Genomic DNA, 22281 nt, shown 5'->3' on the forward strand with positions numbered 1-22281 from the left:
CCCATATGGAAATTTCAAGTGGCTCAAAAAACCCCACCACATATATATTAAAATCTACTTAATAATTCCTCTTTGGAAGAAATACTGGAAAGTGTGAAGGGATGTGTGTGATGTATGCAATAGCAATCGTGCTCATTCTTTTTCCCTTGCACATCCCCTCATCAATCATGAAAAAAATAACTTTTTGATTGTGAAGGGGGCCTGAGCATTGGAACAGGCTGCACACAGACTGTGGAGTCCTTGGAGTTACTCAAAACCTGATTGTTTTTGAGTCCTTGGCAACCTACTCCAGCTGATCCTGCTTGAGCAGGAGATGTGGACTAGATGATCTCCAGAAGTCCCTTCCCAACTCAGCCACAAATATGGTTCAGTGATTTTCTCTGTGTATATGCACATATTGATGACAATAGACACAGTTTTTGTCCTTTGAGGAGAAAGATCAGAGCAGTACTTGTATTCTCCTTGGAGCTCCAGGAAAGCAGCTGTCCTAGCTCTTGGTAAAAATGACCACGCAGCTGCTGGGAATAAGCCATCTGCAGGATGGGCACCTAGACAAGAAGCAAGGTGAGTTTTTTCATTATCATAATGATGTGTATGACACTGAGGAATAAAGATGTTCCTCCCCCCACAGGAAGGCATTCCTCTTGAACACTGACAGGCACAGGACATCAGCCACCTTTCTAGGAAGCCTGTTCCTGTGTTTGACCACTCTCACAGTAGAGAAATTTTTCCTAATGCCCAGTCTGAACCTCCACTAGCACAGCTTTGTGCTGTTCCTAGTGTGTCCTGTCATTGGTCATCAAGGAGAAGAGACCAGCACCTCCTTTTCCACTTCCCCTGCTCAGGAACTTGTAGAGAGGCAATGGTTTCACTTCTTTGTAATATTTGGACTGCTGTTGCTGTGGTTCATACATATAAAATAAAGATAGTCTAAGACTCTTCATTAAAACTACTGTGGGAGGTACTTGCCCACCTGGAAGAAACTGAGATATACCTAGACCAGCTTTGTGAAGTCTCCAGCATTTCAGGAAGTGACTAAAAAAAACTGTTTTGAATCTGTGCTTTTGCTTTTTAATTGAAAATGGTTCATGAATGTTTACATTTTGGGTAAGCTTGATTTAATAATTTATGGGAGACTTCTCATGCTGAATTTTCAGCTCCATGAAATTATCCACTTCCTTAACAGGACTACTATATATTCATTCTCTGACTTGTCATCTACTGCAGCGTTCGCTGTAGTAAAAATAGGCAGAACTGAGAAATCTTTAGGTACAGCTCCAACTTTGAGTGTGTGGATTTTCACACTTGTAAGACAGTCACCTATTTTACAAGCAGTAGTGCCAAGAAGGAAACTTGAGACTTTGCACCCTCTGCAGAGGATGTTACTACCTAACACTGAGGAGACTCTCGGGCCCACTCCACATTGCACAAAAGCTGACAGGGGAAGTATTTGCGTACTTGTTTTTTCACATCTCAGTGTCAAGTGACAAGTTCCCTCACCTTCCCTTCCTCCAGCACGTAAGCACAAAGAAAGAAGCTTGGGCCACTACCCAATGCTTTTTGCTTTTATCACAGGTCCTCTACATATCCCTACACAGAGCTCGGATGCTTTCCCGTTCTCTTAACTGCTTAGGGCAAATCAAGAAGGAAAAAGCAAAACTGTCAGTCTTTAAATTGAACTGACTGCTTTTACCTATTCTTAAACAGCTGTCAGACCTTAGAAGCCATCCTTCTTAATCAGCAGTGAGAGTATGTCTACAGAAAGCTTAATGAAATGTTGTATGCCTCATCTATGCTCACTTCCACGCCTGGTACCCCTTCAGAAAACAGCACTGCTCGGTAAGTCCGACAGCCTGAACAGGAGTCCAGGCTTCAGGTCTGCTCTGAGAGGAGAGCCCTTCCTAGCAGCAGGTCCTTAACAGCTAGCTAACATAGATACAATGGTACATGCGATAGATAACATGCAAGTACCATAGTCAAGAAGGTAAGATAAAACAACTAGTTATGAGATGTGGGTCATTTCATAAAGAATTAAAAACTTTTCCACAAAGCACATTTATTGCCTTTCCTAGGATACTCTTGCATCTCAAGATGTTAGTGGGAGTGACCACTTCATACATCGAAAGGCTTCCTCTGGGGAGGTTGGCCATCACATTCAACTTTGCATCTACTCAATTTTCAGTTTCCATTTCTCTCCCGTCTGTACAGAGATAGCATCTGGTGACACGTGTACTCAAAACAGGTACCAAAATGAGCACGATTCTACTTTTAAACAGAAAGCGAGCTGAATTGCTGGATTACTCTGGCATTGAACGATGCTAGTGTCTCAAAAACCCCCATATTAGGTCCCCCCAACACCCTGAGGATTAAAGAGCTAGGGTTATTAGAGCTACCTGAATAATTAATGTCAAAACAAGCATTGTCTGTGATGTAACAGCCATTAGGGAACTGCTTGGCTGTAATCCTGGCAGCATGCTGCCTGCTCCCTGGGGCCTCCGTGTACAGTACTCAATGCAGTCTTTCATAAAACCCACACAGACAGAGGAGTCTTTGCTGGTACCAGAGCCCTAGATAAATGCAGTTCTCACCGTCTGGAGGAGAGTTTTCACTTGGTGTTTACACAGGGGTCCCAGACAATACCGGGTCTAGTAGAGGGCTGATCATTTTAGGACTCTTGCCCAGGCACACACAAATAGTAGTTAAACCGAAAGTGGCAGCCATAAAATAAAACTGGGAACAGGAGACAGCCTTTCACACCAAAAAGCTTTTCAAATTTTGTGTGTATGGAATCGCTCCACTTAGCACTGAGACAGCTGGCTGCGCAGGAACATGGTACCCAACGAGCAGCTTAAACCAAGATAAGAACATCACTGAAGTCATAGCAATCTACCCATTTTTGTTCCCTGGCTGTGTTTATAGTCATAGCTGTGTCACTGGCAGAGATCATCAGCCCAAATGATTCCCTGCTGAAATTCATGTTGTGAAATCATTTGCAGCATCACAGTGACCCCCAAAGTTGGTATTACTTCACATTGTTTCAACTAGAAATTTAAGAAAACAGAAAATACCCACAAGCCCTGACATTTAGTTTAATGGAAGGGAATCATCCTCCACTAGCTGTGGAGGCTGCATTAAAGTTGCTGAAAAAAATATTATAAAGATAAGGATTTTTTTTTCCAGTCTTTGTTTTCCGTTACACAGTTCAACTCACTTGTAGAAGTCCTGCTTGTTTTCATGAAAAGCTTAGGAAGCATGTCAGTGCAGACTTCAGTTATACGGTACCTCTGTAAATGTCCAGGAAGTTTAATATTTTATTACTGAAAACATTTTTATCTCATGGATGCTGACCTTGCACTCTGAAGTGGAAAAACAGTATTAACCTGAGAAGATTCTCCTGTTTTTTCTCCTGTTTTCTCTCTCATCCTTTTATCACCATTGCAAAGCTTTAAAAACTAGTCTGTTCTTTGTAAACCAGAAGAGTCTACTGAAATGTTCTCTCAGTTGTACCACTAAGTGGCAAAACTAAGCATTTTTGCACCAGAAAGTACTTGTAATCATAACATGTGAATTAATGAGCATTCTTTTGCTACCAGACTTTAAAAGAATGTCTCTCCAGTTGCTAACCATTGAGAATACACCATAGATCTAGCCACAGAAATTCAGTGCCACAGTAGTAATTCTTACAGCATCTTCATAGGTCAACCAAAGAGAAGAAGTGTCATAATGTTCATATTGCAAAGAACAGGTAATTTTCAGAGGTAGCATTTCTCTTCTCTGGCTCAGTTAAGTTCCTGAATCTACAACTTCACGCTCACTTTCAACATTTTTCACTGTTTTCATGCACAGTAAAGAAAAATAACGTGCAAAGGTGCATTGTGATTGGCAGAAGCAAATGAACTTCTTGTTACTGACTTTGTGATACAGGAAAGGGAAACAATCTACAAAACGAATTTTTATTAAATGAAAGAAAATCTGTTTTGTGGGTCAAATATGAAATAGAATATACAAAAACTTTACATCAAATCTCTTTTAAAAGAAATTAAATCCTATCTAGACTGAAGCAGCACTCGTTCTTTCCAAGAACACAAATGGGTGAATATGCTTCTTATGGCAGTACAGGATCACACAGTATGCTGTGCTAAACTTCTGGTTACAGAGAAAAGTTAAAAAACTAAAGTGTATCTCTAATGAACCCAACTATTCCACAAAGTAACTTAAAAACATGAGTTCTGATCATTATGTACTCTTTTAGAAGCAAATGACAGGTGGGTCAAGTGCAGAGTTCACAAAGCTTGCATATCACATTCTCTGTTTCTATACAAATATAAATTGTTCTTTTTCTTTTTTTCTTTTAAAAATCCTTTTATATTTGATAGCATTTAGTCATGGAAAATGATGATCAGTTCATCAGGTTCCTGCTGTATTACTCAGACAATTCCATCTACTTTATCTCCCCCTCCCCTCCCCCCTTTTTTTGAACATTGTTACCAATAAACCACAAACTGCAATATTTTGAAAAGTTGTTGCATGTTAAATCACAAATCTTTGTATTACTTTTTTGTAACTGTTCTGTACATGAAGGTTCTGCAGAACTCATAACATGTCTTTGGCATAGCACACCAAGTCCCATTTAATACTTTTTTTTTTTTTGTCTAAAAAAAAGGATATTTTCCTTTAGTAAAACACCTTAAAAACATCTATTTCTGATTTTGTAAAATAATGTGTCAACTCTTGTGTTGCTTTGCAAAATATACACACATATTTTGGAAAAACATTGAGTACTGACATAAGGGACTCATCTGAAGTCTGATCTGCTTATGAGAAGTAAAATATAAATACAATTTCCATCTTCTGCATGAATGTCACATGAAGTCATTCAATTCAGCTTCGAGTGCTGCTGCCATTTCATCTGCTTCAGAACTGCTTCCTTCCTCATCTTCATTGCTAGACTCTTTACTGGATTCACTGGCAGCATCATCTTCATCCAGTTTGCGCTTGTGACCCCTGGAAGGGTAAACAGAGATAAAGCCTGTGAATCGAGACATCTGATTGCTTTTTCAGACCATTATTATTTGACAGGAGGAAAAAGTGACTAAAGGACTCAACTTCTTTTCCAGGTCTAGACAAAAAAGTAAAGAGATTACTTTTAAGAGGTCTAACTACTACCTCCACAATTGATTTTCTAATTGCTGCTAGTTACTGTCTGATGTGGGTGCAGAGTTTTGTTAATAAATTATTTCTCCCATTTTTCCAAACAAGGAATGAAAACAAAGTATAATGCTTCAAAAACAACAAAAAAGACCCAACGTAGTTGATTTACATTCTCCTCACATACCAAAAGAAAGAAATATACCATATGAATGAGAGAATACCAAAATATATCTTTCAAAATCATATGACAAAATATAACTAAGTTTCTCCTTTTCAAAACAAACAAAACCATGCAAACAAAAAAAACACCACCACCACCACCACCAAAAAAACTTAACTGATCAACCATTCTCACTGCACTAGCATCTAAACTTGCATGCTTGGAAACCTAGGGTCTGGTTCTTCTTTTATGTCTCTTTGAATTAGCACTGCTGGTCTGAACAACACATTTCTTCACATCTCTGGAGAACTAACCAGATTAAACAGGAACCTTATGTGCACCATACTCTGCTGAAAGAATCATATTCCTGGTTGTGAAAGATCTCTGAGGAAGATCTAATGCTTCAACTGGGACATAGCCATAAGTAAAAGAATTTGGATTTGTGGAATCCTAAAATCTATTTTCTTTGCCAAAAGGGAATTTTATATCAGACATACTTCTGAGGCAAAAATAAAAGTTGAGACTTTCTACAGAATTCATAATGAGATGTAGAAATACCTTCAAAAATCCTTCCTTGGTCATTTGATCAAATTTCAAACAGAAATATGTGCAAAGCGGGTATCTCCTAAATGACTGTCCTTTTCAGCAGCAGATAGGGTTTCATTAAAAACAATGCATTCACTTGCAGTAACAAAAAATAAAGTATCTTTTTGTAAAAAACAACAATTTAACCATTGTTCCTTTACTTCTAAGAGCATAGAAATGTATTATTACAGCAAGAAAGACCTTTGATAAATACCAAGTTGAACCTCATATACCCAAAGGGAACAAAGCCAAATGAGTTTCTGAACAAAACTGAAATACAAAACAATTTCTATTTATACAAAGATATTCTTTGTGCCATTTTTCCAGAAACATTAATTCTCAGAAGCCCAGACTACTTGACTTGTTGGCTAGTTCAGCCTGACCTTCCTTTTCTCAGCTTTTCAAGGAAACTGACACAACAGGTTGTGAGGCCAGGAGGAAAGTCTGAATCAAAATGGTAAGAGAACAGTACTATGGCACCCTGCTGCTCCATTATGCTGCACCAGTGGGACGAAAAGCTACATAGCTGCTGCTTTACTGATAACCTCCTCACAGGTTTATTTTTTCCTTCAGTACAGGGGTGGTAGGAGCAAGTTTGCAGATGACATATAGCTGGAGGAGGGGATGAGGCACCAGAGGGCCGTGCTGCTATCCAGAGAGATCTGGCCAGGCTGGCCAGCATGACAAGAACCTTACGCAGTTCAACAATGAGAAGTGCAAAGTCCTGCACCTGTGGAGGAAGAACCCTAGGTACAATATATGCTGGGGGCTGCCCAGATTGAAAGCAGTTTTGCAGAAATTGACCTGTGGGCCTTGATGGACACCAAGTTGAACATGAGCCAGCACTGTGCGCTTGCCACAAAGAAGACTGCAAGGGTATCCTGGGCAGCAGTAGGCAAAGTATTGCCTGCCAGCCAAGAGAGGTCTGCTTGGCCCTGGTGAGACCACACCAGGGATATTGTATCCAGCCCTGGGCTCCCAGTGGCCCTAATACAACGAAGGGCCATAAAGACTGTAAAGGGACTAGGGCATCTCTCCTGTGAGGGAAGGCTGGGAGAGCCTGGATTGTTCAGCCCAGAGAAGAGAAGGCTCAGGGGGGTCAATGTATATATCAATGTACATAAATCCCCGAAGGGATGATGCAATGAGCATGGAGCCAACACTGACAGAACAAGGGACAGTGGGCACAAACTGAAGTGTGTGGGGTCCCTTCTGAATATGAGGAAGTACTGGCACAGGTATCCCAGAGAGGTTGTCGAGTCTCCACCCTTGGAGATCTCCAAGAAGCCATCTGGGCCTGGTCCTGGGTAGCTTGCTGTACGTGCCTCTGCTTGACCAGGGCGTTGGACCATTTGTCTTCTGGAAAGCCCTTCTACACTCAACTGGTCTGTGATTCAGTTATTTTGTGAGTAATGATCCAGCAAGTTAGGGCTGAAACCCTGGGATTCAATCTGGGGTGTAAATTCTTAATAAGGAAAAATGGGGTGAGGTAAAAGCATTTCCTGTCAGTTTTGCTATCTCAACTCAAACACAACATGATGAGTGAATCACAGTGCACAAAAATCAAGCCTAATACAGAACAAAAATCAGCTTCTCAGGCACATTGGTGGCTTTTATGCCGACTACATCAGCACACAGTTCAGATGAAGAAGTGCCTCGACTAAAAATGCCCAGTCAGAAGAAATCTTAGCACATTTCCATTAAAAGTTATATAAATGTATGGAGCTTGAGTTTCACTTGCTCACTTCACAATGATTTCAACCTTTGGAGATACAGCACTATTTTATTCATCGATGATACTATTAGCTGGAAAAAAGCTGATTGTTTATTAAAGAAAAAGAAGGAAAAAGTTGTTTAACAAATAGCAGATCAGGTGCATACACATAGCGCTAACCAAACAGTAAGATAAAGACATGGTGGGAAACTATAGCACCACATTCACAGTTCGAAATATTCATCTTTTTACAATATTATAGCTATGGAAACTGATGGGGTTCTATCAACTGAAAACCAAAATGTAGTCTGACAGCATATACTGCACATGCTGTCAGTTTGTTCATACCTAACTCAATAGCAAAGATTCCGTTGAAAAATATCTATGAAGAAACCAGTATTTCATTGCCAGTTGATTATTTCCTAAAAATATGGAACTGTTTATTTACTGAATAATTAAGGGAAAAGCATTTGGAATTACTAGTCTTTGCAGCGAACCCTCCTTTTTATTTAAATCCGCACCATAGCAACTACATTTTGTTGAGGACAATCAACAAAATACAGGGACCTGAAATACTCAATGTAACTACTTAATTTAAGAATGGTGTACAAGTCTACAGAAAGACTTTCCAGAAAACTTTAAGTCCTGACATACTTCCATTCCTCATTCAGCTGTATTAAACAGCATTCATTTTTTGCATTTCCAAAGGTGGTATCTGTTTTGTCAGTCCTTGTTCTTTTGAAAACATAGAATGACAACTCTATTCAGTATAGATATGAAAACTTCTTCACGGTCTGGGAGGAAAAAAAAATAAAAAAGAAACAAAATAACAGCAACAAAAAAAACCACAGCTAAGAGTTAATCCTCTGCTATAAGGAAGGAAAAATCTCTTCACAATGCTTTGCTCTTAAGACATAAACACCTTTCACTACTTGTGCACTGTAATCTGCAGCTGTATAGTTATTCCGAAAGTATTTAAATACATATTTTGAAGTAAAACAGAAAGCTAACTCAGATAGAAATATGGAGGAGTAACATCAATAAAATAATGCTGCATTTTTTTTTATTTTTGAATTTGGTAAAGAGCGATATCATCATATGATTACTGTCTTTGGAGTAAAGCAGGATATTCCCATGGCAGCATATCTATTAAGAGAACAAACAATACAAAATGTATATTGTCCTCATTATTTTGTGCCCACTCCTTGTTATTTCAGGCTTCCAGGACATACTGCGTAACACTTTTGTGTGGAAAAAGTTATGCACATAAAGAATTCCTTCTTAATATTTAGGAACAATGATTCAGCTCTACATTAGAGGTTTCCATTAGCCTGATTTGTATTTTTAAATGTAATTTTGCTTGACTGCTATTAAACAACAACAACAAAACAGCTAAGTATTATTAACTTCACAAACAATTAAATTTTCCAAAAGACTAAACTTAGAACTTTAAATACCTGACAGCTCTGTGAAAAACTTGTACAAGTCACATTTCCTTTGCCTATGCATTAAATATTTTTCCTTTGTATTATCAGTCCAGGAAGCCCACCAGTTATATGATTCTAGACTACAGCTTTCTTTCTTAGGGTCCAGTTCATTTCAAACTCTCTGAACCCAGAACTCCCAAGTCTTCTCCCGCTTTCTTTAAATCATACCAAGAGATGCATTATTTTATTTTTCTTATCTGGGATGGAGAAAACATTTAAAAAGAGAACTGCATTTTCAGAAAAAGAAGTATTTAAATGAATTAGCAACATATTTAAATAAGCATCAAGTACAATCCATGATGATATTAAAATATAAAACACTTAATTATAAATGCATAAAGGTTATTTTTAGGAAAATTTAATCTACAGAATGCTACTGGGCACTGAATACACTTAGTGGTACTCCAAAGGTAGGGAACGGAACAGAAGGAACTACAAAGTTGCAAATGAACATGGTGTATGAAAAATAAAATGAAAAATAAACATGAAAAATAAACCAGGAAAAAATACTTAAAAATGCATTCAGCTATTGAACTGTTAGAATGATCACTAAAATATGATTGCAAAATACAACTATGGGTCAAATGAAAATTCCATTCTTTTAATTTTCAACAAATTTAGTTCTCTGGAAGAGTCATAAGGAACAAAGCAGTGAAAAGAAGTTCAGTATTTATTGCTTCTATTACCCCTAGTTTGGAGTTAGCTGAAAATAAATAATGTTGGATTTTTTTTCCCCCTCTATTAATTTAGAAGAGTATTCTGACAGATCTGTTTAGCATCTTAATGGAATCCTTTTAAGAAATACAATGCTATATTAAAATAGAAACATCTAATAAGCAAAGCAAAACTTTTTGCCTTGTTTCAAACAGCTGGAAAAGGAACTATAGCAAGTACTTAAATAAATCATCACTTTAAACTCCAAATACATCTCCCACCCCAACTCTGTTAAGCAATACACTTCAAAATCATTGCAAATTGACCTTTTTTTTTTTTTAGTAGCTCCTAAAACAGGTACAGTAACAAATAAGAGTCTGCAGAGTAAACATCTTTAGCCTTTTAAGACCAATCAGCTTATAGCATCTGTACATAGCATTTCAGAATACATAGCATCTGTAAGCATTTTGGAAGGCAATTGTTTGAAGAGGGCGTTTTACACCAGCTGCCACTTTCCAACAGCATGCAATTGCAGCCAGGCAACACCACTACAAGACTAAGTCCATGCACACTTCTGAAATCCTGTGTGAAATATCTGTCCTGTTCTCCACATGCATTTAGTCCACAGCTTTCTGTAAACTTCTGTAACAGAAAGAAGGGTGATGCTGAGTTTTACAAAGCAACAGGAATTTGACTGCCTTTCATAGGACTTGGACTATGAGAAGAACAGTTGCTTTAGATAAACTAGTTCTGTTGCAATATCCTTTGGTTGCCATGAATTAGACCTCATAATCAGCAAAACTACTGGCTAACCAATATTGAAGATTCTGTCCCAGTACCTGCCTGACAAGATTTAAGGATGTGGGAACTGAGAAGATATTAACTGAAAATCAGTGTTGTGGGAATTAATACTCTACATAGGACAGAAAAAATGATTAAACTTTCACAGAGATATTCCAAGGTTTGCTTGAAATACTTAATATGTTTCTTGACATGAGATACGTGACAACATCGTTTTACATATGGCTGACACAAAAGTGAGCAATTGTCTATAGCAGACCTGTAAAATACAAAGCTCATGGGTGTACCTGAGGCAATTTATGTTATCCATCTGTGCAGGAATACTTATCTGTCTGTCCTGGTGCTCCTCCCTGGCCCTGGCATAGCATGCTGCCAAGCACATGGCTTGAGAGCAATAAATCGTCTTAACCCTCTTTTTACAAACCAGAGTGCATGTTTTTACCTTGCCCTAATGCTATCACAACCACAACAACGTTTAGTGTCACAGAAAAATGACATACACCTCACATACTTTTTTGTGAACTCATCCAACATTCTTTGCAGGATTACACCAGAAATCCAATATGGAGAAAAATGCACAGAACATGTTTACTGCACAGCACCAGTACGACGAAAGAAAACCTGCAGCTGGGTGTCACTGAACAGCATGCTTTTACTGTCCTTCATGAAAACGTCTTCGTTGCATTGGTGGATTTCCTCTAGCAGCTCAAGAACATATTTTAACTAACACAACGGTAAAATGTGATCTAATTCATTTCTATTGTGGCCATACATTTTCACTGCATTTCTGTTTTATAATTTAGCATACCTATGTATTATTCCAATGGTAAACGGCTATTCTGAAAACTTTAAAAACTGTTTTAAAAGCAGTTTATACATCTCTGAATATACATCCTAGCGTGTATCTAAACTAAAAGGAAGTTTTTAAAGTCAGCAAATCATAGAAAGTTTAAAAGAAATTCACTATTCACTAAAGAAATTACTATTATATATCAATAAGAATATTTCATTGAATTTCCTGGTATTTAGACTAAAAGGAAATATTAATAACCCTCCCCCTTCACTGAAAATTTTTACTTCTTAACAATTAAAAATTTACTTGTGTTATTTCAAAAACAGTGTAGCAATAAAGCTGTAAAATGAGACTCCATTCATTTTCTGTGCATTTAGCTAATAATAATTAGATTGGATAAAGCAAATCTGAAAAGCTACACCTACAGTTTTGCTTATACCACTAAGTCACAGGTAAGTAAACTATACCCACAAAATATTGCCTATTATTTCATTAACTTCAAGTTGTTTGAAAATAATTCATGTAGTAGTTAGAAGAAAACATTCAAATCTCATAACATGAGGTATTTCTTCCAAAGGTAAATATCACGTAACAAATACTCTTGTCATTGATTTATAGAAGACAACAGAAAATTAAATATCCTTTTCAGTATGTGAAGCACCAGACTGTTAACTGACACTTTCGTGATGGTAAATTTACAGAAGCATTCTGTCATATAATCTCTTAATCCTATTATAAACTAACAGAAACACCATCATCTACTCACTTTTCATCAGCAACCTCACCCTCTTCCTAGACTTCTGCATTTGGAATAACCTCTCAACAGGGGAAAGAAAATACACATCAATTAACATATTAATATTTTAAATGCTAAAACAGGCCTTCATTGTTTGAATCAAGTTCTCTCTCCAGCTTTATCTAGTTTACAGATGTTACCCATTCTGACAACAAATGTCATTAACCTGTGCTGCTAAACAAGTGCTGGAAATAGACTATATACATATATAAATATATAAGGCCAAGAGAATTTAACCACGGTTTTAAAGACACAGCTTTGTGTTTGGGCAAAACTACTATCATCCCTATTAATATACAATTTAACAAATGCCATTTAAATAACAACAAGCAAGTCACAGGCATGTATAAAGTAAAATCAGCAAGTTATCTGGATAATATAGATACACATAAGAGGAACGTGTAAAAAGTTATTTCTCTGTGCTCCAAATGCTACTTACACTACTGAGAGCCACAGTACTTCAAACAAGTTAACAAAAATTAGGGCTGCAACAAATTTTCTTTCTTAGAATAAGAAAATCACGCTGGTACAGACAGGAGCAAGATTTGACGTGCCAAGCAGGACTTGACCAGAGGAAAGTTGCCTTACTTACCTCTGTGTGACTTAGGGAATAAAACCACCCTGTAGGCTATCTCCCAGCTGGGAGAGACTGTGAGCACAGTACATAGCTGAACTGTCTGAAGCAGGACTCACTCATGTATACTACCGATCCCTTCTGGTTAGGGCATGTGTAGCAGTAAAGGAGAAGAGGCCTGGCTGTGCACCAAGGTTTTACAGGCAGTCCTGGTTCCTTCAGCTCAGGTGCATTTTTTCCACTCTTTGTAAAACTTAGAGCCCTAAGAATCTTCTTGTAATGCCTTCATGTGTTACCGTTCAAGGTTAAAGACAGACAGAGATGTCTGAAGTGAACTACAGAGTCAGCAGATGTACGTATCTTTTGATTGCTGTTGGTTGTGTCTGCAAACTCTACGGTTTGCCTGCCTAGCATGAATGTATTTTTATGAACATTCAACTTCAGTACCTCAAGGTCTATTTTCTTGTAACCAGCAAATCAAATACTGTCATCTATTAAATTCAATTTCTCAGTGGATATTCCCTGGGATATCTAAAGGTATACACAAGCCACACCAGCAGTTTAATAAGTGGCAGAACAAGAAAGGGAGACACTCCCTTCTGTACAACGTGGTTGCAATATGCATGAGGCACATAGCAAAAGACATGTCCGCCATTGTGACATCTACTGTGGAGTGGGGACTTAAATCATGGATACTTTACTTTTCACATGCTTGGCTGATAACAATGCAGGGATGATTCCCCGAAGTCAGAGTATTTCAGAAGTATATTACGTCAAGCTCAAGTTTTCTGCAAAATTGGACTTTTTCCAAATGGAAAAACCTGGTAGGAGTTCATATGATTAAGAAACTACTCACAAGTGGGGTGATCTGTCCATTTTAATTTCTAGTTTTTATCACCTGCATTAAGAAACAGCACTGACTTTCTTCTCCCAGTGTTTTCAGAACAGGTTTTAACTGATCATTTTAATTGTTGATATATACTGCTGTTTAGCCACCATTACAGTCTGTCAGGGGTCAAGATTAATGTACATTAATTATTATGTAAAATGTAAAGTACTTTTAGAACTCTTTAGGGAAACTAGAGGGTTGTAACAGATTAGCTATTTTTCCTGACTGGAACAACATTGCCTTCACAATATTCATGTTAACGTTCCAAGGTCTTAATAGTGTCATGGAATGAAGGATTAAAAACCTTTGCTAATAGTTGTTAATGTACTTCTTCGTTTCCTTATTCTCAAGAGACATTTAAATATCCATATATTTTACTAAGGAAAAACCTTAATTGTTTAATAGCTTATAAATTGCAGTGAAGCACTCAGCTTCACTAAAGGGAAAAATGCTGGCTAAATTACTTTATGGCCAGGCAATTCTTCAGAGGCTTCATGTCAACTTTCTCACTGGTATGTAAATTAAAGCAGTGTATTACCAGTTTTCCTCATCGCAAATTTCATGTCCTTCTTATCTCTCACCACTCCTTTCAAGTCACAGTTGCAAACGAATATTAATATCCACAGATGGCTGAAATGGGGGTGGTGCTAATAATAAGTGCTCAAATATTTGCCCAGTGCCTGGGGAGCTGTTTCACTGACGAGGGGGAACAGGATACCAGAGACTGGTATAGCTGATTGTTCCTGTGGAGAAACAGAAATAACTCCAACTCCAAAACCATCTGATACTTAGAGGTTTTTACCATCAGACAGAAGAACTGGAACAGTGCACTATTTGTGGCACAAGTGCTCTGAACTGTAAGATAGAGTGAAATAGTTTTCCTATTGCTCCCCTTATGTGAAAAGGGACCAAACACTAAGAGCTCAGGGTGGGTTATGAGAACTGGTCAGAAATTAACAAACACTTCAAAAAAAAAAAAAAAGTAACATCTTGAGGGTAGAATACAAAAGACCTTCACTTCCCCTGCCCTCCTCCCCAGCACGTCTAATTGGCTGGCTTTAGCTGTTCACCACCAGGCAGGGTGTTTTTTTTTTTCCCCCAAACTAACTCATATTTCCAGTCCTCCCCCTCTTGCTATGGCAATCTGGCAAGCTAAGGTAGAGCTGTGGATAATACTAGATGGCAGAACAGTAACGCAATAAAATCTTAAGCAGATAAAGCTAGGAACTCCCAACTCATTTCCTTGTTTCTTGCAGCCTTCATATAAAGAGTACTTTTGGCAAATTTTTGGTCTAGGAAATGTATCAGTAGCACCTCTCCCAGATTGGCTACAGAGCCAGTATCATCTAACTGCTTTGTGTATTGCTCTGAAAACTCTCCACTTGTAACTGCAAAATTGTTTTGAACAATCCCACAGACAGGAATCTCAAGGTGTAGTACTACATATTAAGGATTCCAGCCATCTGGGAGCTCCTCAGACAGCGTCAGTAGCCAGATCCCATTTCCCTGAGTTAGGGTTATGCTGGGATCTCATCAGCACTCGTTCTACTTCTCTTTCACCTCCGGCACCCCCAGTTGCAGGCTTCTAAGTCCTTGTCTCGGGCTCTTCTGACTCCCAGGTAGCTTATGCATACCCTTTCCTTCAACTCCGACCCCAAAGATGCTCATTTTACAGTTCATTTAACAGTGATTATTTAATTAATTATGCTAATTAAAGTAAACAAAACACTTGCTCTTGATTCTAAGACAAACTCATTACTGCAGAAGCTAAAGAAAACAGAGAGATAAAAATCAGGCATCCTCTCATTAGTCTAGAATGCTCCTTAAGCTCAATGTTGGGGTCCTCTAAGGTGGCTGAGATCCTCCTCTCTGTGCGTGGACTCTTCTCCAAACTGAAGAAGTGTTGCTTTCAATGCTTTGCACTTTCTTCTTCAGCTGGCTCTATAGTTAAAAAAGAATCCTCTGCTGAAAAGCACATCTCTTTTCTCTGTCCTTTTTCTCTGATTTTGTGAATGTCTCTCATCACTTTTCAGGCCTCACTGTTTCTGTCTAAAAGGACAATAACAAATATTTGATTTCTATAGTCTGCTTCTACAAAATTCAGCTGTTGTAGACGGGTGCTTCTTGCAGATGCATTATACAAAACTATTTTTCCTCAGGCTCTAGCCACTCCATTGTCCCAGGATGGAAGCTATTAGTTAATGGCTCTGCAGTGATAAAAGGCTATGACTGCAGAAAGACTTGTACTTCAAATGCATTGAAGCGTTAATGATAAATCAATTTCATTACTTCACCCAGAACTCAAGTTACACAGATTCACCAAATCATTACAGATGGTAAGAGTTCGGAAAAAAAAAAAAAGAATGTAAGAGTAACAGCAATTCCTATATACACTTTAGCATTTATTAGAACATTTCAGGAGAAAAGGACAACAAGGTAAATACTCTTAATTCTTGACAACCTACATTACAGTTCCAAATTTCTGCTGCTGTATACACTAGAAAAAAAATATTAGATTCAGTTCATTTTGCAAATACTAGCACACTTCTTACGTGATGTCTAAGTGAAGCCTATTTAGTATTGAAGTAATCAAGAAAATCAGAATCTCTTGTAACACCACTTCCCTAATTCTAGTAACAGATAGAAGACTTCAAATCACCTAGCCTTCCGCCAAGTATTAGGGCGGTATGTGGCATGTAGACTTACAAGGCTAAGGCATATAGTACTGAAGGAGGAAAACCCATAAAGAAAAAATGGCATTGATGTCTTATTTCATTTTAATGGATTCTCTATACACTAAGATGACAACCGTTACTGAAAACACTAAGTATAAGAGAGGTTTTTGCTATTTTTCACATGTCCAAAGAAGCTTCTCTTCCCAATCTCAACTGCTTAATCATTATCTATTAACAGGTGTAACCACAGTTATATTATCTGCAGACACACAGAAGTTTGCTGGATAATACTGCATTATTGTATGTCTAAACAAGTATATACCAGCAAAGAACAAAATGTATCCAGACAACTTCTAGGCATTACAACAGGAAGTAAAAGAAGCCAGAGGCAAATGGTCATTCTTACCAGACTGTTTCAAAGGATTTCAGACTTTTTACCCGATGTGATCTAATACGAACACAAAGCAATGACTGATAATTGCCTGCACTGCAAGAAAAGCAGTGCTGTATAGTAGTTTACATGCCTTTTAGCAATTTGCAGTGATGTGAACCCTTCATATTGTGGAGAGAAATGTGAAGACAGCACAGAATCATGTTAAAATGCCTTGCACAAGTTGAAAGTACCAGTGTTCAGCTTTTTACTGAACGGCGAATAAAATATTTAGGGAACTGTAACAGCATACTTTGTTCTTAATGTAAAATTAACCATATTTAGGTTATAGTTAAAGTGAAGAATACCTTGCTTATTAAACCACCAAATTCTAGAGAAACTTGGCAAAAGTAGTATCATACCCATATGGAGAGAGAATTGCTTTGGAAAAGAATATTCCCAGCAAAATGAGAAAAGTTTTTAAAAAATCCTGCTGCTATTTAAATTTGGTAGATTTGAATTGAAAAAAAAAAAAATCATGTTTTAAGGATATGAATTCTACTGAGAAGCAACGTCTATTCAATTGTTTATGAATACTATCCAACAAAAGCAGTTCAGACGTTCTCTTGAAAAAGAATTATCTAGGGAGCAACCAGCAAAAGCCAGTGACATACAGCCAGTTTGCTTGAAATTCAGCTATGGCACCTCTCATGTAAGATATCGGGGGGGGGGGGGAAACCAGTGATAATACTGAAGTTTATAAAGATGAGAACATTGTCACAGACCACACAATAATAATCATCAGCATACTCCCATGCTAACTTCATTCTTTGGCTGCAATTATGAGCAGGCTGCTCCTGGAGGCCAAAGAAACATTGACATCACAAACTAGAGAGCACAGTGAGCTCTCTGAGGACAAGTGCCAGGGATATGATGTGTGAACCACAACGCTGGGCACATTTGTCACTTACAGTTGCTGGAGCGGCCCATCTACACTTTATAAAACTGTCTTAAGGCTAACCCAGGCAGTAGGGCAGTCCACAGTGTAATAAGGCTACCTGCTTTGTGCATTAATTCTGTACCAAGGCTTGCTTGGAAGGGACAGAGTTTTAAGACTGTATAATTAGTCTTTCTCAAAGACTCAAGGATAAGGATCTCTATTTTAGAGGAGAAAAAGATTGCAATAGAAACTTAGCAGCTTGACACTTTTAGCAAACATGCATAAGCTGTGCACTTCCTCCTTGTAGGAAACAGAAGACCCATTTCAGTCTCATGATCTAAATGTGAACCAGCACCTCAGTTAATTTTAGCTCTAGTTAATAGTCTAAATGTGTGAAAGTTTACACTCTTGCTGTTCTCTCCTGTAACATTTTTTCTTATCCAGTTAACGAACCGATGCTTTCCAAAATGCATGTTTCTCTTTAACTAACAGATACTGTATCAGGCCTTTGCAATACCTCCTCAATTAGCAGCTCAAAGTATTTAGAATCCTAGAATGGTTTCGGTTGGAGGGCACCTTAAAGATCACCTAGTTCCAACCCTCCCCCTGCAATGGATAGGGACACCATCCAATAAGACCAGGTTGCTCAAAGTCCCATCCAGGGAAGGAGTGTCCACTTCTCTACGGATCTTATTCCAATGCCTCGCCACCCTCATAGTAAAGAATTTCTTCCTTATATCCAATCTAAATCTCTTCTAGTTAAACCCCCTTGTCCTATCACTGCACTTGCTGGTAACGAGTCCCTCTCCAACTTCCCTGTAGCCTCTTTTAAGTACTGGAATGCCACAGAAAGGTGTCCCCAAAGCCTTCTCCAGGCTGAACACCCCAACTCTCTCAGCCTGACCTCACTGGAGAGGTGTTCCAGCCCTCTCATCATTCAGAATCTATAAGCAGCAGGTACAAAGTAAATGAAGTCCTTTTGTGATTTCTCCTGAGGTGAGAGAGTATCTCCTGTGCCATCAAGTGATGTGTGTTTGTAGCCTTAGAACAGGGACTTTCAGCTTAAACAGCTGAATAAACACTCCTTTGTTTCCCTATTGATTTATGCATCTCTCAACATACAGCAAGGTATACTTGCATTTCTCTATAATCTTTCAGGATAATATTGAGATTTTGATTTTGTTGTAGGTGGGAATGGAACATCACTTTGAGTATCTGAATATCCCCCTGCACGATGGATTTCCGTTCTCTTCCCTCAAGCATTGATTAAATTTCTACACAGAACAACTATTTTAAAAGGAGAAAAAAAAAATCAGGATACAGCCCTGACAAAGAGAAAGAAGATGAGACACCTGCAGGATTTCATGCGAGAATACAGTAAGGAGATGCCAGGAGAATATGATGATGTTACTTCCTCCAAATTTTCACCTACCACAACCTATTTGTCAGAGTCCTCAGTATTTTGTTCAGCTGACTTTGCTACTCGAAATGTCAGAAGGCAAGTGCTGATGCTTTTTAACCTATTCATCATACTGAAGTACTTTTAAAGGTAGTATAGTAGTTTTATACTGCACGTTTTCAATGCCTTTATTTTGGAATTACTATTATGCATGTTACAAAGCAGAAATTATTTACATATATATAAAGTATATATTATTTGAATTATATATATTATATATACATATGTGTATATATATATATATATAAAACAAAAGGGGATTTGAGAAAAAAATACTAAATCTAAGAGTTGTATTACTCCCTGAAAACTTGCTTATTCTGAGCTTAAGCCCTTTCCATCACAGCACAGACAGTGGCATTTTAGAGGACTAATCATGCACACGCATCATTTACAGTACTTCACTGGTGCTTTACTTTCTGGTTAAACAAAAACCTACGTTTAAAGAGTTGCCTGCTTTCAACAGCCTTTCCCTCACCCATCAGGTGGGTCACCTGGTCATAGAAGGTGATGAGGTTGGTCAGGTAGGACTTGCCTTTCACGAACCCAGGCTGGCTGGGCCTGATCCCCTGGTTGCGTTGCACATGCTGTATGATTGTGCTCAAGATGTCCTGTTCTAACACCTTTCCTGGCACCGAGGCCTGTAGTTCCCCACATCCTCCTTACTCCGCTTCTTACAGATGGGTGTCACATTAGCAAGTCTCCAGTCATCTGGGACCTCTCTGGTTGACCATGACTGCTGTTAAATGGTGGAAAGTGGCTCAACAATCACATCCACCAACTCCCTCAGCACCCTCATGAAACAATTACTGGAAATCTCATGATCAAGTGAAAAGCCTGATGCCAAAGAAGTGTTAGATTAGACCTGCAGAGATATGAAATCATTCACAATTTCCCTGTTACGGGATCCAAGTGCTAAGTACCTTGGGACACCTCTGAGGGCCAGCAGACTCTGAGGAGACAGTATTCACCTGTGGTGCTTCCTTGTCCTTACCTCTGGTCCACCCAAATACATTCCAAATAATTTGGAAAAGAACAGCTGTGTAGCGGTCCTGTGTTTACAACAGTACTAGAGCACAACAATGGGCAGACAGTTAAATGACTTGCTGTAATATTTACTTTTCCCATCCTTTTCATCATCCATTGCCTTAAATATCACTCAAAATTATTTGGTGCTTTCTATTGTTTTCTAGATCTTTCTAGTACTCCTTCATTTTCCCCAGCTACCACAGCTTCCTGCTGGAAGAAGGAAGCAGCTTTAGTGATATATGGCATTTGTAATATGTCGCTAGTCTGTTGCTCATTTCTTCCAGTGACAGCAACCACAGAGAGAAGCAAAACTATCTTTTCAACTGGACGTGGAACAGCACAAGGTAAACCAATTACGTGCTTCCCAGATGTTGAGCTACCAATCATAATCAATCATCGAATAGTCTCTAGTGTTTTACAGACTGATGTGTCAGCTCTCACAGTTAAAAAAAAAAAAAAAAAAGGACCACAGCTAAACAAACACGGGCTATTCATTATGAAGATGAGATACTAACAGATTGATCTTTGTAAGCCTCCTGAAAATTTGAGTCACTTCTCCCTGCATAATTATACATGCCAGAAGACCATGGAAAAGACAGAAAACAAGAATGGTTTCATGCAATCTGAAAAACCTTCTCAAGTCTTATCTGTCCTCGATCTGAATTTGGGAGGTCAGGGGGGAGGGAGGATTCCTTGCAGAATTCTGTAAGGAAGAGTTTTCTCATGGGCTGATGAAAGTTTCAGATCAAAGTCCTGCAGAAATCAAGGAACACAAACATCCACTGGCTTTCTTTCCAGGTGAAACATTCTTTTTGTTCATCTGGACTTCTCCAGCATCTTTCTAGTTTCAGGCACTATTTTTGTATGTGGATAAAACTATATTTCAAAAAACATACAACACTGAAAACACTGAGACTATTGTAATAAATGAATCTGACTATGACACTGCAGTAAGAGAAGTGAATAAATGAATCACTATACTTCCAGCTTTCCATTTTTTTCAGTGCAGCTGCAGCTCACATACTGAAGATAATATGAACTGCTTTGTTCTTGGTTCTTGTGTGAATGTTCACATAGTATTCCTGCTGTCCATGAAATCATAAGTCACAGTAACAGTCGCCTGAGAGGTATATAGCCAGTTAAAAGGCACTCACTGCAAATTTGTTACTAACCAGAAGTACTGTCCTTCCAAAAACCAAACCTATCACTTCATGGAACCGTCTGTATTCTAGCTGATTGAGGGCTAGAAATAAAATGCATCTTTGCTATAGTCAGATAGGTGTTTAAGATTACATTATAATCAAGCCTAATACATGTGAAATATTGAAGTCAACATTTTACTTACTTATAATATTGTTTTATGTAGGTAAGAAAATATTTGTAGTTTACAGATTAACTCAGCTTTCTTCAAAAATTAAAACTGAAAATGAAAGCATGCTTTTATACATCAAAATTCTGCTGGGCTGCTTGTTTTCCCAGGCAACCATCCTAAACAAGAACTTGGTTTACTGAGAACTGATTTTTGAATGTGGCATTTTTCTGAATAATTGAGAATCGTTGGGGTCACCTTTAAGTCTTCCTGAAGGCTGCAAATATAATTATTACAGATAGCCAAGAGAAAACTTTCTATTATAGATGTTATCTGTTCAGTGTAATTGGATGCTTTGAGGTTAATACTGTCATCGCTTTCTAAGAACAGAAACAGTATGATTTTATCTACGACAAATCCAAACCTTTTTTAAAAAAAGACAAGTAATGTGCTCACATGCTTGACAAACATGTCATGTAAAAAAGTGATTTCTGCCTCTCCATCAAAATATTTTTACCAAAAAGCTTATATTTTTCATTACTTTAAGAGCTGCTAAAGAAAATACAGTAAATATGCTTTTTTTATTTAAAAACCTCAAAGCACTTAAGCTCAAACTCAGCCAACTAAAAGGTTTTAAAAAAGATAAACTATGGCATATTTTCAAGTACAAAGATCTAGGGTATCTCTACTTTTTGTATAATAAAATTCTTACAAACAACATATTATAGGGGTAAAGCTAACCACAGCACTGCTCAGAAAAAAGCCATGAGGCCAACTGCAACCACTTGTAACTCCAATTTACTGATTATTTCAGATTCACTTTTTGAAATATTTCTCTCGCTATTTACTTGATATCCACATGCACACTGTGTACCAACAAGACTAATCAGCAGCTGGA

General features: G+C 38.0%; 1 protein-coding gene across 1 annotated transcript in view; it reads right to left on the minus strand.

Annotated features, from left to right (window-relative positions):
• Nucleotides 1–3939: 3939 nt before the first annotated feature.
• CTDP1 (CTD phosphatase subunit 1) overlaps nt 3940–22281 on the minus strand; it is an 85686-nt gene continuing 67344 nt past the window's right edge. The window contains exon 13 of the mRNA XM_035318090.1: nt 3940–5004. Coding sequence (XP_035173981.1) covers nt 4863–5004 — 142 coding nt within the window. The 3' untranslated portion in view covers nt 3940–4862. The remainder of the gene's footprint in view (nt 5005–22281) is intronic.

The sequence above is a fragment of the Oxyura jamaicensis genome, chromosome 2 (genome assembly GCF_011077185.1).
Source record: "Oxyura jamaicensis isolate SHBP4307 breed ruddy duck chromosome 2, BPBGC_Ojam_1.0, whole genome shotgun sequence".
NCBI classification, from domain to species: domain Eukaryota; kingdom Metazoa; phylum Chordata; class Aves; order Anseriformes; family Anatidae; genus Oxyura; species Oxyura jamaicensis.